The sequence below is a fragment of the Typopeltis vanoorti genome, chromosome 26 (assembly GCF_054136105.1).
Source record: "Typopeltis vanoorti isolate ZY-2024b chromosome 26, IOZ_Tvanoo_1.0, whole genome shotgun sequence".
In the NCBI taxonomy this organism is placed as follows: domain Eukaryota; kingdom Metazoa; phylum Arthropoda; class Arachnida; order Uropygi; family Thelyphonidae; genus Typopeltis; species Typopeltis vanoorti.
In genome coordinates, this window is record NC_143574.1 from 25307998 (window position 1) to 25334197 (window position 26200).

General features: G+C 33.8%; 1 protein-coding gene across 2 annotated transcripts in view; it reads left to right on the forward strand.

The window, feature by feature from the left end:
* Window positions 1-26200, forward strand: part of LOC150092420 (ubiquitin carboxyl-terminal hydrolase 20-like) — a 416458-nt gene that overhangs the window by 237515 nt on the left and 152743 nt on the right. For both annotated transcript variants that reach the window (XM_090415144.1, XM_090415145.1), the window contains exon 12: window positions 10072-10137. In XM_090415144.1, the coding sequence (XP_090271270.1) occupies window positions 10072-10137 (66 nt within the window). The remainder of the gene's footprint in view (window positions 1-10071; window positions 10138-26200) is intronic.

Below are 26200 nucleotides of genomic sequence, written 5' to 3' on the forward strand. Positions count from 1 at the left end.
TATTTTAGATATAAGAAATAGTTTTGCTCCTGTAAATAAAGAAGCGAATTTATTATCAGATGAGACAAAATTTAAAGATGAAATGGGGAAAGAGTTAGAAAATGAAAAAAAAATGAGTGACGAAGTTTCAGAATCTAACAATGAGATTATGTTACATGGGAAAGAAAATTTCACTGTGAACCCTTTTAATGTCATTTGCGATAAGCTAATTTTGGAAATTAATGAAAGAACAAAAAGCTATTTAGGCAGATTAGATATGTTTGGCTTTTTTTTTTTTTTTTTTTTTTTGAAGAAAGATATAGATCAAGACAAGTACAAGACTACTATTAATAAAATTTTACAAAACTTATGGGACTGATGAAATTAAGCAATTTTTAATAATGATGAAGGAAGAAAATTCTTCAATTAAAAACATGTTCAAATTTATAAACGATTGGTTGAGGTCTACTTTTCCAAATGTAGAAACAATTTTAAAAATATTTTTGACGATGCCTATTTCAAATGCAAGTGCTGAACGCTCATTTTCAGCGTTGAAACGAATAAAAAAATTATTTAAGAAGCAACTTGCACCAAAACAAAACAAGTGACCTGTCATTATTATGCATTGATTCAGATGTAATAGACTCGATTAATTAGATATCATTTTAGATATATTTGCTAAAACCCCAAAGCCAGAAAAAAAAAAACTTTTAGTTATTGATTTTTTTTAAATTTAAATTTGAACTGATTTATTTTTATACATTTTTTAAAATGCAAATATATGTATACCAATGTTATATTGTATTATTAAAATTAGTTATTATGGAAATGTTGACTTTTATTTTCAATAAACTGAAAAAAAGTGCTTATTTTTGAGGCCTCATAATGATGTTGTGCTTTGGGCCTCCAAAAGTATAAATGCGGCCCTGGACACTGCCTGTTTGTAATGCTAGCGGTGAACACCCATTTTCTGTACTTAAAGCGTTAAAAATATTTACACAATTCATTAAGTCAGATGCATTTGAGAAATTTGTCAATTATGTTCATAGAAAACGATATTGTTGAATTATTAGATTATAAATGTACGATAGATAAGTTATATAGTTATGAGTTATATATAATTGATAAATACTTCATTAAGTAAATGTAGAAAAATTTATTTGTGAATTACTGAATAGTTTAAAGTCCATGTTTTTTATAATTAAGTTTATTTTTATTTATAAATATTTCAATTACTGCATTTTGAAAATCAATAAAAAGAAATCGGGTTTTCAATATCGCAATCGTAAAGCAGAAAAGGAACAAAGATTGAAAAAACAAGAAGGTGCATTTTTAAAATATCTTTGCCGAGAAGATCGTAATCACATACAAGAAGAAAATCTTCAAGATTATTCGTTGGATAATTCGTCTATAGTTTCGATTAACGAATTGGAGAATTCTGCAGATACCAAAAATTGGATTGAAACATCGAAGGAGAAATCTACAGATCATATGAGTATTGTTGATTCTGAAGCTGGTTGTTCTACAGATCCAATCATAAAAGGATTTGATTTTACAAATTTAAATTATAATGATCCAGCAACTTGGTATCCTGTAAAATTTTCCAATATCAATCAATTACGTCAACTATTAGTTGAACATGGACCTGAACAGATTCATAATTTTGATTTTCCAAAAGATAACAATAATAGAAGATTTTCAAAGACTCATTATACTCAAAGACTATTTAATGGCGAAACAATGCAGCGTCTGTAGTTATTGTACTCAAAATCCACGGATTCTGTATTTTGCTTCTGCTGTTTATTATTTGATCAATGGCAGATTAACCTTGCTGATTCTGGATTGAGGGACTGGAAAAATGCTATTTTAGCTGTGCATGAAAAAAGTCAAAGACTTGTTGAAAATTACCATAAGTGGAAAGAATTAGAAATTCAAATAAAAGAAAAGAAAACCATTGAAGAGAACTTGCTACTTATTAGAAATGAGGAGAAACATTGGGTGCAAGTATTACAACGACTCTTTGCTTTAGTTCAGACGTTAGCTATTCAAAATTTATCATTTCGAGAACAAATGAGACATTGTTTTCGCATGGAAACGGAAATTTTTTTAAATTTGTCGAATTTCTAGCCAAGTTTGATCCAATAATGAATGAACATCTTCGAAGAATAAAAGATAAAGATACATATGTGCATTATCTTGGAAAAGATATTCAAAATGAAATAATAAACATCTTCGCCAATGCAATAAAAAAGAAAATTTTAGAATCTGTTGTTGCCGCAAAATATTATTCCATAATTATTGACTGTACGTCTGACATTGGTCACACGGAACAAATGAGCATAGTACTTTGATTCGTAGACACTAGTAACAGCACGGTTTCTATAAAAGAACACTTTTTGGGATCTATAGAAATAAAAAATACCACTGGAGAATTTTTATCAAATGAAATACTAGGAACTCTAGACAAATTTTCATTACCAATACAAGATTTATGAGGTCAAGGATACGATAACGCCAGTAATATGAAAGGTGATGTAAAAGGTATGCAGTGACGAATTTCAAATATTAACCCAAAAGCAATGTATGTACCCTGTAGTTCACATTCATTAAAATTAGTAGTGAATTGCACTGCTAATACTTTAGATGCCACATCAGTTTTTGATGCGGTACATCGTCTATATGTATTTTTTTCCAGTTCGACTCGTCAATGGGAATACCTCAAAAGACACATAAGTAATTTTACACTCAAACCAGTCTGTGATACATGATGGGAGAGTTGAATTGACTCATTAAAGCCCCTAAGATATAATTTGTCCGAAGTTTGCGAAGCACTGCAAGAAATATCTCAAGATGATAGTTTATGTGGATTAAGTGGAAATACCATGAAATTAGATGCAAGTAGTCTTCTTAAAACTTTAAGGAAGTTCAAATTTATCGCATCCTTAGTAATGTGGTATAATATACTTTTTGAAATAAACTTTACAAGTAAACAACTTCAGAAGCCTTGATATAAATGGTGCCATAAATGGTATTAATGATACAAAGAATTTCTTAATGAAAATACGAAATGAGGATGAATTTGAAAAGATGTTAACAGACCGGAAAAAATCGCTGAGGTCTTAGGTGTAACGCCTAATTTTGAACAAGAAAGAGTTAGTCTTAGAAAAAAAAGAAACAATTTGTGTATGAAGCAGAGGATGAATTCATAATAGATTTTAAACAAAAATTTAAGTTAGATTTTTATTTTTCAATTATTGATACCGCAATTGCATCTCTTGATGAAAAATTCAAGCACATGTCTACAATTAACGAAAAGTTTGGTTTTCTTTTAAATAAATATGAATTTCAAAAAATTACTTCAGCAGAACTGCTTAAAAATGTTTCATATTGGAAAATTATTTAACACATGATAATTCTAGAGATATTGACGAAACAGATTTATGTAGTGAATTACAAATGATAGCAAGGCGAATTCCAGAAAATACTTCCTCATTAGTTGTCCTCTCATACATATGCAAAAATAATTTAGAAAATAGTGTTCCAAATGTGTTTATTGCTCTGAGAATTTTTTAGACATTGCCAGTATTGGTAGCAAGTTCAGAAAGGTGTTCTCAAAATTAATACTTACAAAAACTTAGACTCGCTGGTCTAGCAATAATATCTATAGAGTATGAAATTGCATCTACAATCAATATAGATGAATTAATTCAAAACTTTTCCAAAACAAAAGCCCGAAAGATTCATTTTTCATAATTTTTGTATTCAAGATTAATGTTCTTGCTATACAGATATTAGAAGTAATGATATATGTATACAAATGTATTGGTTTTGATTAATAAATTTTATATAAATGTTCTTAATATTATTTTTATAAATATCCACATGTGTAGGAGTACATGTGCTTGTGTGAGTGACAAAAGACATAAATATTGCCTGCTATATATATATAGCACTCCCTCGATTAGTGCGCCTAATGATGCATTCTTTAAAACAGGTGCATTAATTGAAAACGCACTAATCGAATATAATATTTTTTTATAAAAGAATGAAGGTATGTCTCAGGACATAGTTAAAGGAAAATCATGAAGCTGGAAGATAATAAAACATATTCAGAATATAAATTTTATTATTCTACTTCTTAACAAAGAATTGAGCTAAATTTTGTACGAAAAATATTATACGCCGCCATTTGTTGTAATCGGCTTGCATGCAATTTTTGTGATCGGCCATAAACAGCAGTATTCTCTTTCCCGATTGTTGAAAGATTTCGATGTGTGAAAATTAACGATAATTCATGTACATTTCCATGTTTAAAAATATGCCACTTGGTCACTGACATTTGCTACACAGATGTCATTTCCTTCAGTTTTGAGAACAGAGGATGCCGTCGATTGTTATAATCCGCTTGCAGGCAATTTTTATGACCAGTCATAAACAGCGGTATTCCCTTTCCCAAATGTTGAAAGGTTTCAAATGTAAAAATTAACGATACACAAATATTAGGCGTTCTGGGTCTGAGCTTTTCGACATATTCTCGAATGTTATTCTCCAGAATATTTCCACTATAAAATATTTATTCATAAAAATGCTTAGAAAACTAAAATGACAAATTCCAGGAACTTCTCGTGGAACACAGTTTGAGAAACCCTGATATACATAGTGTACATGGAAGTGGTGTAGTATGCCATTAAAAATAACTTCGTAAAATGTTTTAAATCGGTAACTAAATTATTTCATTCTGGTGAGTGATTTTTTAAAATAGTTAGCCATAAAAATCTATAGATAGAAAATTTTTAAAATCTGTAACATTTATTTTTAAGATGTATATAGGCGCACTAATCAAATTTGGGTATCGAAAAAATGACGCACTACTTACTGCTTAGCGACAATGTATATGGGCACCTAAATTTTCTTTGCCTAGGGGCACCAGATACTCTCGCACCGGCCCTGCCTCTACCACCAGCAGTCTACCAAACCCCACCTACTTTTTCTGGCAGAAACTCAAATCTCACCTCCCTCCAGCACTATTCACCTCAACCTTCCAAACTACATACTGTTTAACTTCTTTTGACCCAAGAGTAGCATCTGTGCATACATCCGCTCCGACATACCTTGCCAGAGAGCACCCAACCTAGAATCGCCCAACTTTGACCTTCTTTGGATGAAAATATCCCTGCCCAACTCAGTCAGATTCATATGCTGTCTCTATCGCTCCCCTAATGCAACCAACCACTCTGAGCTCTTCAATTTCCTCTCCTTAAAAATTGACTTTCTCCAGTCCCACTTTCCCAACAGCGAAATCATTCTCCTAGGAGATTTTAATTTTCACAACACCAACTGACTTTGCTCCTCCTCCAAGTGTACAAATCTTGCAAGCGGAGATGCTGAAACATTCGCCATCACTAATGACCTTACACAACTAGTTCGGATGCCAACCAGAATACCCGATAACCCAAACCACTTCCCAAATACCCTAGACCTCTTCCTGACCAATAACCCTTTCAAATACACAGTGAACGTAGAGAGCTGCTAGTCAATTCTGACCACAACCTAGTGCCCATCTCCTCCCCAATGCGACAACTCTTACACAGCCACTTCCATACAAGAGTAGTTTGGCATTCTAACATGCCAAGTGGGACAGCCTCCGCAATTTCTATTCCTCATTCCTATGGTTAGACTATTGCTTCGGAACTTCCAACCCAAATACATGCACTGAACTCATAACCAAAGTAATCCTCACTGGCATGGAATCATACATTCCCCACAGCACTCTGACCTGCCGTTCCCTAACTAAACCCTGGTTCTCCAAAAGATGTGTCAAGGCTGTACAAATGAAAAACCAAACATGCCGTTACTGGCTCAAATCAAGGACCCCATCTTCCTTTAGAACTTATACCTAAGCCGAAAATAAATGCAAAAAAAAAAAAAAAAAAAAACAGTCAGTGCTTCCAAAACAGAGTTCAAAAGAGCAAAAACCAGGAAATTAGCAGACTTTCCAAATGGTAGCCAAGCCTTTTGGTCCCTCGCCAAAGCAATTGATTGTAACTTCTGCCCAACACTATTCTCACCTCTATCATACCCAGATGGCTCCATTGCATCATCATCACCTACAGAAAAGGCCAATCTCCTGGCCTCACACTTTGCTTCAAATGCACGCATAATTGACAATGGCAAATGTCTTCCAACCATTCCAGATGCCCAACATATAATGCCCACTATATCCTTTTGCCAGAAAGAGATCAGCAAAATACTGTCCAAATTAGGCAAAAAAGTCTCCTGGCCCTGATGGCATTCCTCCAATTGTCCTGAAGGTTTGTGCACCAGAACTGTCTCCTATGTAGCTTATATATACTGTCTTACTCCACTGGTATCTATTCTACAGTCTGGAAATTGGCTCTATATTCAACTAATTCCCAAGAAGGGCGACAAGTCACTGCCATCCAGCTACTGCCCTGTCTCGCTCACCTCAGTCTTGTCTAAAGTAATGGAAAAAATCATCAATTCCCAATTCCTACACTATCTTGAAGCTACCCGTCTTATAAACCATGTATGGATTCCGTCACTGCGATCAACAGGAGATCTGTTCGCATATGTCACCCATCTCTGGACAAATGACATGGAGAAGTCTGGCGAATCTCGTGCAGTTGGAGTTGATATCTCCAAGGCATTTGACCAAGCCTGGTGCAAGGGCTTACTAAGCAAGCTGCCATCATTTGGTCCCTCTGTAGTGGGATTGCCAGCTTTCTGTCTGGACGCACACTATGTGTTGTTGTGGATGGCTCCTTATCTTCTCACCATTCAACTAATACTGGGATTCCTCAAGGTTCTGTCCTCTCACCAACCCTCTTCCTTCTATATATCAATGACCTACTTCAGCTTACCTCCAACCCAATACACAGTTTTGCAGATGAGAGCACATTGCACTCCTCCCTTTCTTTTGATAAGCCTTGCTCCACACAACTATTCTTTCCCACAAAAATCCATTAAGCCTTCAACATGAGATCCACACAACTAACCTCAATCTACAGAACAGCAACCACCACTGCTCTCAATTCAGACCTCTAAGCCATCCTCCAATGGGGTTCAATAACCTAGTCAGTTTCAATGCAAATAAAACCCAGTACTGTCTCATTTCTCATTTAAAAAAAAAAAAAAAAAAAAAAAAAAAAAAAAAAATTCTCCCAGTATTATTTTTGACAACACCAAAAGTTCCACACAATCTGAGATTTCTCTTCTTGGAATTACCCTAACATCAAGCCTCTCCTGACATAAACACATAACAACCATTGCATCCTCAGCTTCTTAAAAACTAGGATTTCTCTTTCGCTCAAGATGTTACTTCACTCCTGAAAAGCTGTTAACCTTATACAAATCACTAATCCACCCTATTATCGAATACTGCTCCCACACATGGGGGTGGGACTCTCAAAAGCTCCCTTAAAATGCTCTACTCAATACATAGTAAAGAAATCAGACTTATTAATGACCAACTCACTCCCACACTTTTGCACAGACGACCTGTCTCTGCACTGTGTTTTCTACAAATATTTCCATCCGAAAAACATCAATAATTCCCCCACTTAGTATTAATCTCATTGGAACACATACAGCTACTGCTCAACATCCCTACACAGTGCACCTCGAAACCCACAGAACAAGTTTCTTCTCCTCCTCCTTCATCCCTGCAATTGCTATACTATGGAACAGTCTTCCCCTTGATGTGTTGTCTAAGGAATGCAATATACATTCATTCAAATCCAATGTGAACAAGTACCTTCTTTCCCAACCCATACACAGTATTAATGTACTATAGGTTGATCTACCAACTTCTCGTGTATGGGCCCAACATTAAAAAAAAAAAATATATATATATATATGTATGTATGTATACATAAACACTCGTATTCCCTTCATTAATTTATTGTGGAAGCTCCTCAACGCTGCTCAGGCGGCTGTGGGTAGTAGTGTCATCAGATTGTGCATCTTCACTAAATAAAGATTCAGAGCTGTCATCTGTGAAACACAGTTTCTACCACCTCATCTATCATTCCATCAAGGGCCCATAATTTTTCTTCTTCTTCAATAACATGGGTTATGCAACATTTCCATGTGTACTCAGTAATTTTTTAAAATCCTTCCACAACCAGTCTTTCAACTTCTGAAATTTTGAAAGTTGTATTTTTAGCTGCAACATGCCCCTTAATTGAATTGACTTCAACTCATTCCATGATCCGCTAATGTTGTCCACAGCATCTTTGATGTTGAATTTTTTCCAGAACTCTTTAATTGATGATTCACCATCGGTTTCATTTATAAGTTTTCGAAAGGTTCTTCGTAAATAATATGCCTTAAAAGTAGCTATTGCACCCTGATCCATTGGCTGGATTAGGGCCGTTTTTTTTTTTAGGTAGATTTTAATCTCCACATCTTCAGATAAGTTAACTGGATGTCCTGGAGCATTATCCAATAGGAGCAAGAATTTGTTACTTAAATTTTTCTCCTGCAAGTATTTTTTTGAAATCAGGACAGAAATAATTTTTGAACCAATCTTCGAAGAGTATTTTGGTCATCCAAGCTTTTTTGTTGGACCTCCAAATGACGGGCAAGTGTTTCTTGTTCAATCTTTTTAAAGCTCTTGGATTTTCAGAAGCATATACCAAAAGCGGTTTCAGCTTAAAATCCCTTGCCGCATTCACACCAAGGAGCAAAGTTAATCACTCTTTGGACACCTTATATCCAGATGCAGCCCTTTCGTTCTTTGAAATGTAAGTTCTTTCAGGCATTCGTTTCCAATAAAATGCTGTTTCGTCCATATTAAAAACTTGTTGAGGAACGTATCCACCTCTTTCAATAAGTGATTTCAAAATGTTTGGATAGGCTAGCGCTTCATCGGCGTCAGCACTAGCTGCTTCACCTTTCATTTTAATATTATGCAAATTATGGCGATTTTTAAATTTTTCAAACCAACCGCGGCTTGCTAGAAAAGTTTCATCTGCTGGACCTTCACTAGTATCTTCACTCTTCAAATTTTCAAAAATACTTTTTGCCTTTTCCTAGATAATCATTTGGCTCATTGGCATCATCCTCTGTTGATTGTTGTCTTCAATCCATATGTTTAATAATTTTTCCATTCTTTCCATATTGCTACTTCTTTGGCATGTTAATTTTGAAATACTTAAAGGTGCAGCTGACTGTGAATGTGCGTTACTTTTTTCTTTGTTAGCACGAATTGTTTGAACAGTAGATTTCGCAAGCTCTAATGCCTTACATATATCAACAATTTTTTCAGAAGCAATATGACACAAAACATCTAGTTTAGTCTCTAGTGAGACAGATTTTCGGCTTCATTTTTTAACTCCATCACTCTCCAAATTTAAAGAATGTTTCAGGCTCATGTTTTCCCCAAATACATATTGGATTTTATTTAAAAAACAAAAAATAATAACAGTTATAATGTACACACTTTATAGCAACATGAATACATACATATTTATTGAACACTTTAATATATATTTACATACAAATGCATATTATGTACTTATCAACAATGTTTATAGCTGAAACAGAATGCAACAAGAAACAAACACTTTTACTTTTGATACTGGAGATTTACCTAATTTACTAAACTAATGACTAAATGCATCTACTCATGAGCATGTTTACAGAAGGAGAGGATGAATTATGTGCTACGCGAAGATTGCGCAACTACAAGATGACGCAAGTAGTGTTCCTGCACAGAGCAGCCCGGCCGGCCTAGAACACATGACAAAAGACGTACACAGGGGATTTCCCTACTTTTTGGCTGTATATTGAAAAATTGTAGGCTGTAAATCGAAACTTAGCCATATAATTACACAAGGCTGTTATAGCGAAAAATACCTCTCTATACGCTGCTGTTAAAGCGTATAGGGAGGTATTAGTGTATTTAAACCATGTCAGTATTTGCAGTTATACTATACCATTACAACCAATTAAGGGTTTAGTTATAAAAATTAACATTAAAAAAAAGTCCATTTTATTTATGTATTGATGTTAATTTATTTTCTTCCCCTCTTGTTTTTATTTTTTTAACTGTAATATCATTGGTTTTAGATTGCCCCCGAGGTGTTACATCATATGATTTGGCAGCTGTAATTTGTCACCATGGAACTGCTGGATGTAAGTAGTAATTGAAAATTCAAATATAGTTCATCAGAGTGTTTGATTTTTTCTGATAGTTAAGAACCAACATTTTCTTCTTTCTTGTAGAAAGTTGAGTTCTGTAATTGATTGTCTCCCTCATGATGGTATAAATATATAAAAAAAACATATATTCTAAATTCATTATATTATGTGTATTTGTTTATTTGTGTGTGTATCTCATTTTTTAATTATAGATAAGACAGATAACAGATATAGTTTATCTGATATGTTTAGCATATGGGTTTCTTATATATATATATAATTGATATGTTTATTAAATATATATATATATGGGGTATATATAAATATATATGGGGTGCTTAAGGGTCAAAGCTGTATAACTGAGAGGAGACCTCCACATAGCCCTTAAAGGAATGCGGAGAACCATTAAGCACCCCATATATAAATAGATATGGGGTGCTTAAGGGTCAAAGCTGTATAACTGAGAGGAGACCTCCACATAGCCCTTAAAGGAATGCGGAGAACCATTAAGCACCCCATATATAAATAGATATGGGGTGCTTAAGGGTCAAAGCTGTATAACTGAGAGGAGACCTCCACATAGCCTTTAAAGGAATGGGGAGAACCGACCAGGGCTTCTGACCCAATGTCCAATCCTCACCTTCTCGTGGTGCACCCTGTTGGGTATCTACTTGGATACTGAATGAACGAGGATAGGCTGGCAATTTGGGATTTAGTCGACCAAATTGTATTCTTATTGGTTAAACCAAAATAAAAAATGATGGTATGGCATGACAAAATTTCATGCTGGCTGGGGTATTGCCCGGTTAAACAAGGACCCCGTTATTTTCTCCAGGGAACAGGGCAAACAGCGAAAAGTCAGCTACTGGAACAAATCTGAAACAAACCCCAACTCAACATCACCAGAGCTAAAGATCGGTACTATCAACATAAGAAGCCTGAATGGCAAAGAAATGGAGCTAGCTGAGGAATTAGGTAAGTACCAGATCGACATAATAGGGGTGACTGAAACAAAAAAGACAAAAACTGATGAGATCTTTCTGAGCAATAAATACAAAATGTTATATTCAGGCAATGACAATCAAGAAAAAGAAGGAGTAGGCATAGTATTCAACACAAAATACGAGGCTAATCTTCTTGAATGGCAGTCAGTCTCAAGTAGAGTAATGTGGGCAAATATGAGAATGGGGAACTGGACAATGAGACTTATTTGTGCCTATGGTCCCACAGAAGATTCTACTAAGGTAGAAGTGGAGGAATTTTTTGAGGCTTTAGAAAAAGCAACTGACGCAATGAAAAAGGAAAAGTTGGTCCTTGTTGGGGATCTAAATAGCAGAGTAGGAAATGATTGTCAGACATACAAAAATATTTTGGGAAAATTTGGAGAAAAGAGCAAAGCTAATAATAATGGCAAATATCTGTTGGATTTCTGCTCAGAACATGGACTGGTTATTACTAACACCATGTTCACTAACAAATTCACATGGAGAGAAAAGGCAAGGAATAAGAAAAGTCTCATTGACTATGTTATTGTTGATAGTGATGTTTTCTCCCTGGTGCAGGACACCAGAGTGTACAGAGGATTTGAAATTGGAAGTGATCACTATTTAGTCTTGAGCAGGATAAAATTGAATTTCACATTGAAAAGAATAACATGTAAGAAAGTTTTAAAGCGAATAAAAGTTGAGCAGCTCTCAGATGCGAACTGTAGACTAAAATACACAAAGATTATTGAAGAAAAAATGAAAGAGTTTGAGAATAGGAATCAAAGCTTGGAGATTCAGTGGCAAACTCTGAAGAAAACATTGATTGATTCTGCCAGAGAGACATGTGGTGAGGTTGTCTGCAAGGATAAAAAAATCATAACTCCCTGGTGGACACAAGAGGCAGTGAATGAAAAGAAGAAAGCATATCAAAAGTTCCTGTCAAATAAGTCAGCTTGTGCTCTTAGAGATACAGAGACAAATGCAAGAATGCTAAACACTGTAAAACTAGCTAAACAAAAGTCATGGGAAGGCTTTGATAAGAACATAGAAAATAAATATCAAGAAGGTGGCTAAATATTCTGGAGGTTGCCGAAGAAACTTAGAAATGGAGGAAAGAGTGCTGTAAAAGGTAAAAGGATGTCATGTTAGGGATGATAAAGGCGACATGAAAATGGGAGAAAAAGATATCCATGAAATATGGAGTAATTACTTTGAAAAATTGCTAAATGAAACAAGCAGTGATGACAGCATGGCAGTAAAAAACACTGACCAGGCATGCCTGGTCAGGAATACATATCCATACTTACAGTTGAAAAAGCCATCAAAAGCTTGAAATGTTTAAAGGTAGCAGGAGTAGATGATATTCCACCAGAAATGCTGAACTATGGTGGTATAAGAGTCTTACAGTGGCTGCACTGCATAGTTCAGAAAGCGTGGACAGAGGGACAAATTCCCAATGATTGGAGTAGAGCTCTAAAAGGAGCTATATATAAAAAGTGAAATAAAACTGAATGTGAGAATTACAGAGGTATTTCCCCACTGAGTGTTCCTGGCAAAATCTATGCAAGTATTCTTGAGAAACGGTTGAGAAGAATTGTGGAAGAATATCTTGGTGAAGAACAAGCTAGATTCAGGCCAAATAGAGGCTGTCAGGATCAGATCTTCACTTTACGACAAATAGTCGACAAAGCATGGGAATATAACAAAGATCTGTATTTAAGTTTTGTCGATTTGAAAAAGGCATATGACAGGGTGCCAAGAGAGAAGCTATTGAAATACGCTACGCTTATATGGTGTCAATGCATTATATCAAGCAATACTTAGTCTTTATTTGAGTTGTAAGTCAGCAGTTAGAATTGAAGGAAGTACAGGAAGATGGTTTAATGTTAAATCTGGTGTGAGACAAGGATGTACATTATCCCCTCTGTTATTCATTATCTATATGGATCACATTATGAAGGAAAGTGGTATTAAACATGATATCAAAATTGGAGATGTTAATGTCAGCTCTTTGCGTTATGCGGACGATGTTATACTTCTAAATAAATCCACTACAAGTCTGCAAGATTCTCTGACTAAATTGAATAACTGTTGTAATAGATATGGTATGAAGGTCAGCAATAAAAAGACAATGACAATGAAAATAGGCAGAATCATTGAAAATGTCAACTGTGTTGTGAACTGGGAACCTGTGAAATAAGTAAAACGTTTCAGCTACTTAGGCGATTTTTAGTGAAGATGATAAATTAAATATGGATATAGACAACAGAATCAACAAAGCTGGTATATTCGGAAGTCAGTTGAATAAATTCATATGGAATAAGAGAGAAATTAGTTGGAACACTAAATTAGCTGTATACAAGACAGTTTTCAAACCAGTTTTAACTTATGGATCTGAGAGCTGGGTCAGAAGTAAAACACTTGACCAAAGACTGGAGACTGCATATATGAGAGTCCTGAGAAAGCTTAGAGGTGTGAACAGATAGCATCAATGGCAATATCATATTAAAAACGAGGATATTAGGAAAGAACTTGACATTGTCGTTATCCAGGAATGCATTAGCAGAGCATCTCAGATAGTAATGTCACTTAAAAAGAATGGGCGAGGAAAGATTAGCAAAACAAGTGTTCTCGGCCAGGTTTGCAGCAAAATGACTAAGGGGAAGACCAAGATATAGGTGGATTGATACGGTACAAAGTGCCTTAGACGATAGAAATATAAAATCTGATAATGTTGGACTCTTGACAAGTAACAGACTGATTTGGAGAAAAATTGTAGATAGGAAGTTAGTAATTATGTAATTTTTTTCATGTAGTACTCTCATATCCTGTACACCTCCTTGAGGGTACATGGCAGGAATTTGATGATGATGATTAAATATATATATATATATATATATTGTTTGTTTGGATTAAAGGATGGAAATAATCTTTGAGGATATTTAGCACATTTCGTGGTGCAGCCTTATGGAAAAGGTGATCTTTTGACTGTCATGAAGGAGCTGATCTAAACTTCAAGCAAGCTTCCTTCTTGGGAATTGTTTCTGTGTAATTACTTCTGCTTGTAAATGGTTGCAGAACATCTCCTGTGTGAGTGTCATATTGTGTTGAAGGCCTCATTTTTCCATTTGCATCTAGTTCCAAAATAAACTGAATAAGTTAAGATGGTCACACAAACTTAAAAAATATAAGTAAAACTACCTATGTGGCATTTTCATTTTAAAATATCAAGACAGATTAAGCCAAATGTTAAACCAATGCCAAGTTTCTTTCTCTGATGTGAACGATTTAGTACATCAAATGATATTCCTAAACCATGCCATGAATCGCTGTCCGTGGAACTAGGTTTCATTGCTCTCCAGATGCAGTTGGACTTAGTTTCACAAATGAAATTTTCCTGTTGCAGTTTCTGAACCACATCAGTGCACCATAATGCCAGTGTATTCCTTTGATAGTTCAGGAATCTTACAGTTTTATGCCCATCTTTATTCACTAGATTTGGCTCTTGTTGCCAATTCCTCTTTAGGCTAAAAAACATCCTGTAGGGAAAACAGTTTCAATAGTTACATTCAAAACTGTTTCACTCGTATGTGTTTCAGATATGTGATTGAAAATGGCAACTGTTGGCCAGCTAGAGATACACTGAACATTGGAAGTATTACTGCATATGATCAAGGAGATTGTACTTGACAGAGGTAATTTAAAGTAACTTGTATATGCTTTTATTTCCTTACTTCCTCTAGATATTTTGATCAGAAATCAGAATATTAACAAGGAAATCCATCTCTCTCAACATATCCAAAATTATGGCTGCAATGAACTATGATTTGGCCGAAGCATATTGAATTAAACCATTAGGAAAAAGAAAACCAGGTCGTCCTCTTAAGAGATTCAACAATGACTTCTAAGGCTGGAACAGGCCGCTCTGGGCCTAAATCCTTGATGGGCATAACGATAATGATATTGAATTAAATTTTATAAACAAATTTTTTGAAAAAAAATTTTAATGCCCATATATTTTTTTTCACCAAAACATTTATTTATGAAATTTCATTCAAAATGTTTATAATTTAATTTACCATGCTTTTTCTTCCTGCAATTTGGTAAATTGCAGGAAGAAAAGGATTGAAAATTATGTAATAATAATACTTCACTTAACCATATAACTACATGAGAATGTAAAAATAAAAAATAAAAATCCTTATTTCTGAACCAAATATATATATATATATATAGAAACCAGGAAAGTTTCGAAGAAAGTCCAGAGAATTATGAGAATGCTGTCCAGGCACCCATCTATTCACCTTTTCTTAAGAAGTTTGTGCTTAGGGTTTAGCTAGCCTGACAACTGATTCGAATAGTTGGTTCTCATCAGAGATCAGACAGAAACCTTAAAAGGACAAAAACTCTCATTCAGTACCAAATCATTCCTGTGTCAGAGAGTATTTTTTGTGAGTGAAGCACAGTCAGTGCATAAGAGTAATTAGTAAAGACCCTAGTAGTCCTCATTTTGGCATTTTAAAATAAACAGGTCAGTCCATATTTTGTAACAAATATATATTTATGGAAACATGGAAATTATTTAAGAGTGCAAGTTAAGGCAAGTTCGCTGCCAAGACTTGTATTCCCATAAGCTCTCTGGTCTTTATATATATATATATATATATATACACACACAGTAGAACTTTATTGTAGTGAACACTGAAAAAACAAGATCATAGCTGTAATGAGAAAAGGTCATAATGATTTTAAATTTATACTCGTATTCCCATATAATTGTTCATGCTTATAACAAGCATGCTATGCTGTACATGGATAGCGTACTAATTTTGGTAAGTATGCAAACATTCTTAATTACTCAGGTAGTTCTCATAATACAGTACCCAATTCTTGGAACAGAATTGGGTACTGTATTATGTAATTGACTTAGTTTTCATAACCACCTGTCGGATTACAGCTGGTTTGTAACCTAAGCTTGTCATTGGGGTCCAACTCCTCACTGCTACCTCTCCAGTGTCTAGTCTCTGGCTGTCCTTCCTCACTTTATCCAAGCATTGCTATAATTGTAAAATCAGTTAAAAGCAAACCCTTCTGTTGGAAACATGTCTACTAAAAGAAAATGTCTCAGTTTGCAAAAAAAAGTCAAAATTATGTGAGTTAGAACTTGATATGAAAAATGTAGAAGTGTATAAAATTTCTTTGCCCTCTTCAACAATATTGATATTGTGGAAGAATAAAGATGTTTACATATCGGCAATGGAAACAACATAACTGAAACAAAAAAAAAAATTAGGGAGTATGAGCTTGCATATGTCGATGCAGCGTTGCTTCAATGGTTCACTACACTAAAAGGTGCTGGATTCTTAATAGATGGTCTGATCTTGAAGGCTCAAGCAGAATAATTTGCTAAACAGTTTGGATGATGAATTTGTATGTAATAACAATTGGCTGGATCATTGTTAGGTCAGTTTTTTCACTATTTTCTTTTTTTTTTTTTTTTTTCGTTTTATTGAGAATTAAGAATATATATATATATATTGTCGTGACGTTCTATTTTCATGTTGTGTTCTAATTTACCATCTAGTTTCAAGTCACTCTTATAAATAAAATAACTAATTGCGAATTGATCACCGATCCAAAAGTAGGGAAATTTATAATTATACTGCGCCACCCTATTTTAGATTAGTCTATATAAAATAGTAGGATCAATTCTTAATTAAGTTAGCAGTCTTCTCATTAGGCCGAATCATTTATTATTATTCTATTTGAGGCACCCGCAAGATTCGAATTTTTTATGAACGGTGCAATAAAAGGGAGTTCAGGCAAACACAATATTTAGATTAACAAAATAAAACATTTAATATACGATATAATATAGCAAATACATGAATTCTACTTTTAAATGAAACAATACAAATAACTTAATACATCTTACTAAGTCACTCATTCCAATTCAATGTTCTAAACTTTAACATACAATTCACTGCTTCAAAATTATAAATTTTCTTAATTGAAGTTAATAAAACAAAACTTCTCATTTGATCAGTCTGCACACATCTATCAGTTGTACTTAATGTTTAAATTCACAGCAGGCACTAATCAAGGTAGACATTATTCCAAGCAATCTTATTTCGGACCTTGAACTTCGAAGATACGCTATAGTTAATGTTAGAATAAACAAACATGTATGACTACTCTTACCAGATACAATCTTCAATACATCAATTTATTGCGAGCACACTTATGAATTAACTTATTTCAGCTAGCGGAACACATTAAATAAAATTCTCCAACGCTTTAACTGAACTACTGTTAATCGCGCTTCGCTACTCTAAAAAAACAGCAATAAGGTACTGATATCCTTCCTTGTTTACTTTTCTACAACAAGTTAAGTTCATTATATTCTTCTCAGGGCAACACAGAATTAAGACGTAATCCAAGATTAACTGGAACTAATCAGAATTTCCCATTGAATGTCCAGTTCTTTATTTATCCGATTACGACATCAATTTTCCTCTATAACACAGCTGACTTCACTTGCAGCTAAATATATGATTCACTATGTTTTGGCTCACTTCTAAACACTATTCTCATGAATTTCGGCCCTAGAGAACTTATAATTTTCTTCCACTTCCTTTGCTTGTATCCTACCTTCCTTCCCGCTCCGCAAAAACTTCCTCTCTTTTCTCTCTATAAAATTCTTATTGCCTCTCCTTTCTCCTTTCTGGTTCCAAGGTCACGCACTCTTCGACTCGTGCTTGTTTATTTCATGCGTCTCCATGACAACAAATAAACGCAAACATTTCGCTAATGTAATACAATGCTCTACTACTACTACATGAGTGATTACATAACATTAAATTTTCACAAATAAGAATAAACAGAATATTTGAGCTACTTAATCAGCCTTTTCATTACGTATACAATTATTTATAATACACTTTTCGTTACTTTACATATATATTTTAGTTATCATAAATTTCTACACATATTATTATTTAATAACTTAATAGTAGGTTAAGTTTAGAATAAATATTTAAATAGTAATCCTTAATTAAGGAACAATAAATAATCTTTATACAAATTATGATTAATACATAATAAGCAATGTTAAATGTGAATGAAAAAAAATAAATTACACAACATAGTTTCATTCACAATTTAACAATATATATATATATATATACACAGGTATACCTCGATTAATGAAGAGGATGCGTTCCACGAAATTACTTTGTTAAGCGAAACTTCCTTCTCAGAGGTCAAAAATACTATGGCCATAATATGGATATGTTCTTACGTAAAGAAAATTAAAGACTTTTTTTTTTTTGAAAAAAGAAAAGCTTTATTAAATAAAAAGTCAGTACTATGTACCAAACAAAGATAAAATCACGACATTTTAAAATACGAATCTAAAGTATTGTTTATGCTTTTTTTCTCTTTCATTTAACAATTGCCTATTTGGATTTATTGCATTTAACACTGATTGCTTAACAATAGCACTTCTTCCTAAATCAGGATCATTTTCACTGAAAAAATTTAAAACTTTTTCAATGTTATTCAAGTACCTTTTTAAATCTTTGGTTGCTAACACTTTTTCAGTAGGAACTTCTTTAATTTCGTCTTTATTTTCTTTGGCTTCGTTGCTAACAAGTTTTTCTAAATCTTCCACTGAAAAACCATCACCTTCTGCATTTAATAATCGTCGACATTTTCAAAACCTATTGATTGAGCCATCTGGATAACTTCATTTCTAATCTCTTGAATGTTATTTTCTTCTAGTACAACTTCTGACAAGAATTTGTGCCAAACTCCATTTAAGCATTTCTGAGGTGGCTTCTTTCCAAGAGCTTTTAATGCTGTAGTTTTTCCAACTTGTAAGCATTTTTGATTTCTGGACTTGTGGTTAACAAACCAATCAGTAAATAACTCCTTGGTAATCCACGCTTTTCTATTAGCTTTTCATATTACAGGCATTTGTTCATTTTTATGTTGCCTTTTAACACCCTCGGATTTTTTGAATGGTAAACTGATAACAATTTTAATTTAAAATTGCCAGAGGCATTTGATCTGAAGCGTAATGTTAAAGGTTTTTGGTTGCTTTGAATTCAGCTGCTGATTTTTCTTAATAGAAATGAAGCTTTTTGATGGTAGCCATTTCCAGAACAAACTATTTTCGTTAACATTTAACACTAAATTTGGTGAAAATTTTTCACATTCAATTATTTCCTCTAATTTTTCTGGAAACTTATTCGCAGCTTCAACATTTGTACTTGCAGCTTCTCCTGATAATTTTACACTATGAATTCTGGCCCATTTTTTAAATTTTTCAAACCAACCATGAGAAGCCGCAAAATTTTCTGCAATTTCTTCAGTTTTAGATTTCAGGTGATTAAACAAAAATAATGCTTTTTCTTGAATCACCATTTGAGTTAAAGGCATATGACGTTGTGACATGTCATCTATCCACAAACCTAACATTTTCTCCATTTTTTCTAAAATTGAACTCCTTAAGCGAGTTAATTTTGCTGCTGTAACATCTGTACAATTCTGAGCAGACTTTTATTTTTTCTGATTGACTAAGTATGGGTGTTAAAGTTGACTGCGCTAATCCTAAAGAATGTGCCACATCGGATTTTCTTTCACCCCTTTCAACATGTTGAACGATATTTAATTTAGTTTCTAAAGAAATTGCTTTTCTTTTCCTTGATTCTGACATTTTAACTAAATGGGTAGAAAAACAAAATATCAATTAATATTTACAAAATCTACAATAATGCTATCAGAGAACATATGTCATTTATTGCAATGCACCACACTGAAACACACCCTACGAAGTGTAAGCAATGACTAAATTAATTCGGATGACGCATGAAACTGTTCAAACAGACACGCCCACAGCTTGGGAGTATGTGATGAAACGCCATCATTCGCCAATTGGATGATTGCCGGGTGTTGACCGTAAAATTTTAATATTTTTACATAAAATGAGGCTTGAAATTGCAGACTTCGTTATATCGAGGCTTTGTTAACAGAGGTATAATATGCCGACAGATGCAAGACCCTTCGACACTTCTGCGCATGTCGCAAAAAGAAAAATCCATTCCGATAATCAATCTGTCTTCTGGGATGAGTTTGTTTATTATTACAGGTCGGAAAATTTAGCTTTTCTTTTACGAACATTGTAGTTTTTAAAGTGGTAACTATTTTGCTGTATAATATAACAGTTGGAAAAAATGTACATATAGTATTAACAAAATTAAAAATGGTATAACATAAAATAAAAATAATTATACAGAAAAACAATTTTTTTTCAAATGAACTTAGGTATTCTAAACTTGCAGTTGAGAGAACTGAGACACTTGAATGTCCTAAACCAATTAATTATTTATGACTTTTTGTAACTTTAACAAAACCATGCAAAAAAAAATACCATTATCAAATCCTTTTAATCTTCATAGTCACCTGAATCGGTGTCTGAATTGCTATCACTTTCACTTAAACTGATCACCAAATGTTCGCATAATTCTTCGATAATTCCATCTCTGTCCCAATACATATTTTCCAATGAGGTGATATGAGAACATTATTTTCCCCAGTTTTGAACTGTAATACTTTCAATCGCCTGTTCTAAAAGCTTAAAAAGTTTCAACATATCACTATCCCCAGTTACGTTGCGATGACGAATAAAATTTTTCACTTCTGCCCAAACATACTCAAATAGCATTAATATCACAATTATATGGTGGTAGCCTCAAAGCTAGGAATCCATGCTCTTTGAGCATCGTCTCGAATTTACATAGTTTAGTTGTGGACGAGTTTCTTTTGACCAAGTTAAGCAATTCAATTTTTTGCATATCAGGGAAATGAGATGTTATTTGCAGAGAGCCAATTCATAAGAACTCGCTTCTTATTAGACCAATTTGGAACTTTGTTTAATTTGAATGGAGTGATATGAAGCATTATTAATTATAACAACAGCATTTTTAGGAAGGTTTGGAATCAGTTTTTCTTCTGCCCACTTTTTGAAGATCATAGAATTCATTTGTCCATGGTAATCTCCAGTAGTTGAATTGGCTTTGTATTGTAAGTTTGAATTCGGTAAAAAACCCATTTTTCCACCCTGGGTCTGGCTCTCACTGACGAGTCCTCAGTAAAGGTTGAAACCAGTCTGGGTAGTGGCCCTTCCCTTAATGCATAGCATTATACATGTCTGCAAGGAGATGTACTTTGCTTTATGGGAGATACTGAGACAAGGAGTGATGAGAGAGCTTGATCTACCTTTACTACGAGTTGCTTCAGTCCTGAAGATACTTCAGGTGCAAACTTTGTTTGCTTACACTTGGGTAAGGAATTAAACTAAATTTATTATAATCTAACCAAGTGGAAAATAAACTTCCAACATCTTGCTCTGCTAGTACAATTAGTTATTTTTAGCAGTCATAATGTAAGCTAGCACTCATTCTTCTACTTTCATAAAAACTTACTGCTGATATGGCAACAGCTAACCACTTATCCCCTGTTGAATTGATCCTCTTCTGCTAATATTTTCTGGAAATTATAATTCACAGTTATTTTACTCTAGTGTGAACAGATTTCTCATGTCTGTTCTCCCGCCCATTCCAATTTTTTATCCACAGTCACTAGCAACCTATAAATTTGTTAACCTTTTCAGTTAGACACTTTAAATGTTTTATTTATTTTTTGAGCATTTGTATGGTAGTGTTAAATTGTGAATGAAGAATTTTATGATTATTAATACTTCATTCATGATTTAACATGGATGGCATTTCCTGTGCAAAGTTTGCTCCTAAGTAAATTGTAATTTAAACACTTACTGTTATTTGTTCATTGAAATAATAATTGTAAATTTTTTTAGTTATTTATCTTATATAAATTCTTTATATTAACTTGTAAATGTATCCTAAACGAATTGTGATATATGCATTTTATTTGTTGTTACTGAAAGTGAAAGTATTTCTAAGGGAGACTTTGCTAATGTGATTTGATTGGCTGCTGTCAGAAAAACTATGTTATTTTGAGATAGTGCGTGCCTTAGCGTTGGGAACTGTACAACGATCACGTTGGAATTTGATTGTAAACTGAAAGAGCAAAGAAAAACAAGTTTGGGCCGGAAAGAGAGAGAGAGAGAGAGAGAGAGAGGATTTATGAGATATAGGAAGAAGGAACCAGAAGGAAATTGGAGAGAGTGTGGGAAGGTCGTGAGATGTGATGTAACCCGGGATCGTATGACGTAACAAAGATTTGGAAACTTGTTCCGATTTTAATGAATCTTACTTCAAACTCATATTTATTTATAATTTCCTGTCACCTTGTAAAGGAATTTACCCGATTGAAAGGATAATAATATGATCGAGATTTATCATAAGATAAGTTATTACTGGCAAGAAAATACATTTTCCAGTCTTAATTCAGGGATACTATAACTTTTGTGTTGTCTATAGTGGAGGATTATCGAGTGCCTAGAAGTGTTGTAAGATTTTTCCATAATGTGCAAGCTATGATGATCATATACCGGTAAGAATATCTATTCTATAACTAATGTGTGATAGTGTTGCTTGTGTCCGGAGAACTTGGTCAAATTTCGTGTTGCTGGAACCAGCTAGTCAAGCTTGAATGAGTGATATTATAAAACATTTTCCTTGTGAAACTAATGTGAGAAACTTCATTGAAGAATTAGTTCATGTTTGAATGTGTTATCTCACAATGTATATGTAAATGCAAGACTGAGCCTTTTTAAGAACTATTTTAATCCTCTGGTAGATATTGATGATGCCAGCTAAGTGTTTGATAACATTGAAGTTTGTGATTATTCGATGAGACTAAAAAGAATTACTTTTTAAGTCTTTTGATGAATATTGTTGTTGTTTAAGGTGAAACAAAGTTGAAATCCTAACAGATGAGAATTGTGAAAGCCTTATATGTTCTAGCAATAAATGATGCACTCAGCTGAGTAGAATCTAAATACGTTATAGAATGCATAAATTATTATCTAATTGTATTGATCTTAATAGAGTTCTTGTTTCTTATGTAAAAATAATTTTGTGAGAGAATTAAATATCTTGTTTAACTTGATTCTTGTGCTTGCCTAATTTCAGTTTCATTGCACCGCTCATTAAAATACGAATCTTACAGGGAAACCCTATGTATAAGTAAGAAATTTTCGGCCTGTAGCAAGTTCACATTGCTGTTGTGCTATTTGATGCTTAATTCCTTCACAATAATTGTGTGATTTCAAACATAGAGTGGCACAGTATAATAAAAATTTTCTTTATGTTTGAATGTGGGGTCAACCAACAACTAGCAAATATAAGGTTGGATGAAAGATCAAACTAGCAGAAAGCAATTTGTTTAGTATAAAAATAAGCTTACATATTAATGTACACACTGTATTGCAAAAATTTTATGGCAACCACAATTTTTCATTCTATATTCCAGTAACAAACCACTTTCCACTGTTGAGTATAAAGGAACAGGAATGTACACTAAATAACTGAAGCTTCATATGGTACTAAAAATAGACCAGTAGCATTGATCTGCTTTCATCAGATTGAATATCTAACTTGGCACCTAATGAAAATGTTGGCTTATTCTTATTGAATTATTCAGTCCTTGTAACTGCAGCACAAGTACAGTATCCAGAATAAACTGTTTTTGAATATCATTAAAAGAGTGAAATTAAGTATAGAAACCCAAGCAACAGTAGACTATATAATCTGAAGACAGCAAAGCACAAAAAAGGTTTTGTGTTCCCCCTGTCATGTTATGTCACTGGATTTTCTTATCTAGTAGTACAGCTAAAGGTGTGGGTGTAAGAAAATCCTGTACTGAAGCTCATGAAAAGATTGCTGCACACAAGCCAAACATTATTTTGATTATGATTACATAATGCAGAAATTGTTGTGATTGGAGAGTAGACTGTTCCAAGCTGTGATGTGTAGTGATGTATCACAATACATACTCTTCAGATTATACAAATATGCTTTTTTGTATAGCGTCATGACCAAATCTGCACTAGGGAGTCGTGGACTCGTCGAGGGTGGACATATATCACCCACACCAGCTGTCATACCTTTTCTTAAACTCATTCACATTAGATGTACTCACTCCTTCAGCAAGCAAATTGTTCCACTTACTCACTGTTATCTCTTACTTTTCACCTTCCTGTTTATATCCTTCCCATTCAACAACTAATGCAGTGAACCAAAGATAGTAATCTCCTCAGTTTGTCATAATTTTCAGATTTGTAATTTAGCACATAACCTCTCCTGTCCTGAAAATCCATACAGTTGACTAATTCTTAGGTCAGTACAACATGATCACTGTCACCAACTGGTGGCAAAATAGTCACAGCCTTAACTGAAACACATTCTACTGCTATTATCAAATATATTATTCTTTGAGTTAGTCCTTTCCCATGCTGCTAGTTTTAGATACTGAGAATGTAATATTATAACATGTTTATGTCAAGAAAGATAATGATTGGCGGTTTGAGTTATGTTATTTCAAGAAGAAAAATCTCATTGAGAGATTTGGTTGCTGTCAAAAGTCTGTCTAGAAAGAAAAGGATTTCTTTTGCAAGAAATAAGATGAGATTCAGTTTCTAAAAGCGCTGAACTTAACATGATCATCAGAACTCCACTGAAGAATGGTTTGGAGATCAGAAATTAGCATTGCAGGAATTGATATTCAAGGGGGTTTCATTTATTTCTATTGCAGAAGATGTGTTGTGTGTGTGGGGAGGGGAGGGAGCAGGAGCCTGTGCACTGTAATTTGCAGAACTCTACTGGATGTAGGTTCAACTGAAAACGTCACATGCACAAACATAGAAGAAAGAGATCTAAAAGAAATCCTTCTTGAACTCTAGCAAATTTTGAGGATAAAGATCCATCCAACACCATGTGAACAAGCAAAAAGGATGAAATCTAGTTACAGAAGTTGGAATTGAAAGAAATATGGAATATATGGTAATGGATTCTTTATTTGGACACATCTGTAGAATGAGTGAGGGCTGGAAGATAAAGACATTTATGTTTGGTATTTTGGATGGTTTAAACAGAAGAGGTAGACCATACAGAGAATGGATAGACGATATAAAAGACTGGTGTGGAATGGGTGTACAAAAACTGAGACACTGTGCACTGGACAAAGAAAGGTGGAAGAAGATATTAAAGCCAGCATCGGACATCAACAAGCAGTGATCCCATGGTTCATGATGATGATGAATATGTGGATATTTGGAAAAATGCTGCCATTGCTTTTTTAATTATGTTTCTTAATTTCATAGTTAGATCTATTGTCATCTGTTATCCAGCTCCCAAGGTATTCAAAACTTTTTACATTCTCTATTCTTTGTCCGTTCAGAGTATTTCCATCCCATCTTCATCACTTTTGTCTTTTGAACGTTTATTTTCATTTAAATCCCTCATTTCCAATCCTGTTCAATCTATTCAAAATTCTTTGCAAACCTTCCTCTGTTTTGCTCATGAGTATAATATCATCTGCACATCTTATATTATTTATCAGATGTCCATTTATCTTTACTCTATCCTTCAGGCTTTGCAAGGTCTCTCATCATCCATTCACTATAGACATTTAAAAAAGGAGTGGGGACGTCCCAACCTTGCCTCACACCCTTCCTTATGGGGATCCATTCAGTATCCTCTCCTTCAAATCTAACTCTGGCTTCTTGATTTTTATATATTCTGAACAGCAGTCTAATAATATTTCAACTTATTCCTATTTTATGCATAATGTCAAATAAAACAGAGTGATTAACATTAGTGAAAACTTTTTTGTAATCCACAAAGCATAGATATAAATCTTTATTGCATTTGATTGTTCTTTCCTCCAATATCCATAGTGCTGTGATGGCTTTCCTAGTTCCCATTTCACTTGAAACCAAATTGTGCTTCATTTAATTCTCTCTATCATCTATTCTGTTTTTTTATATATTATGTTGATTAGGACTTTTACAGTGTGGCTAATCAAGCTTATAGTTCTGTACTTATTGCAATCCATCTTTCCTGTAATCTTGGGAATAGGAACAA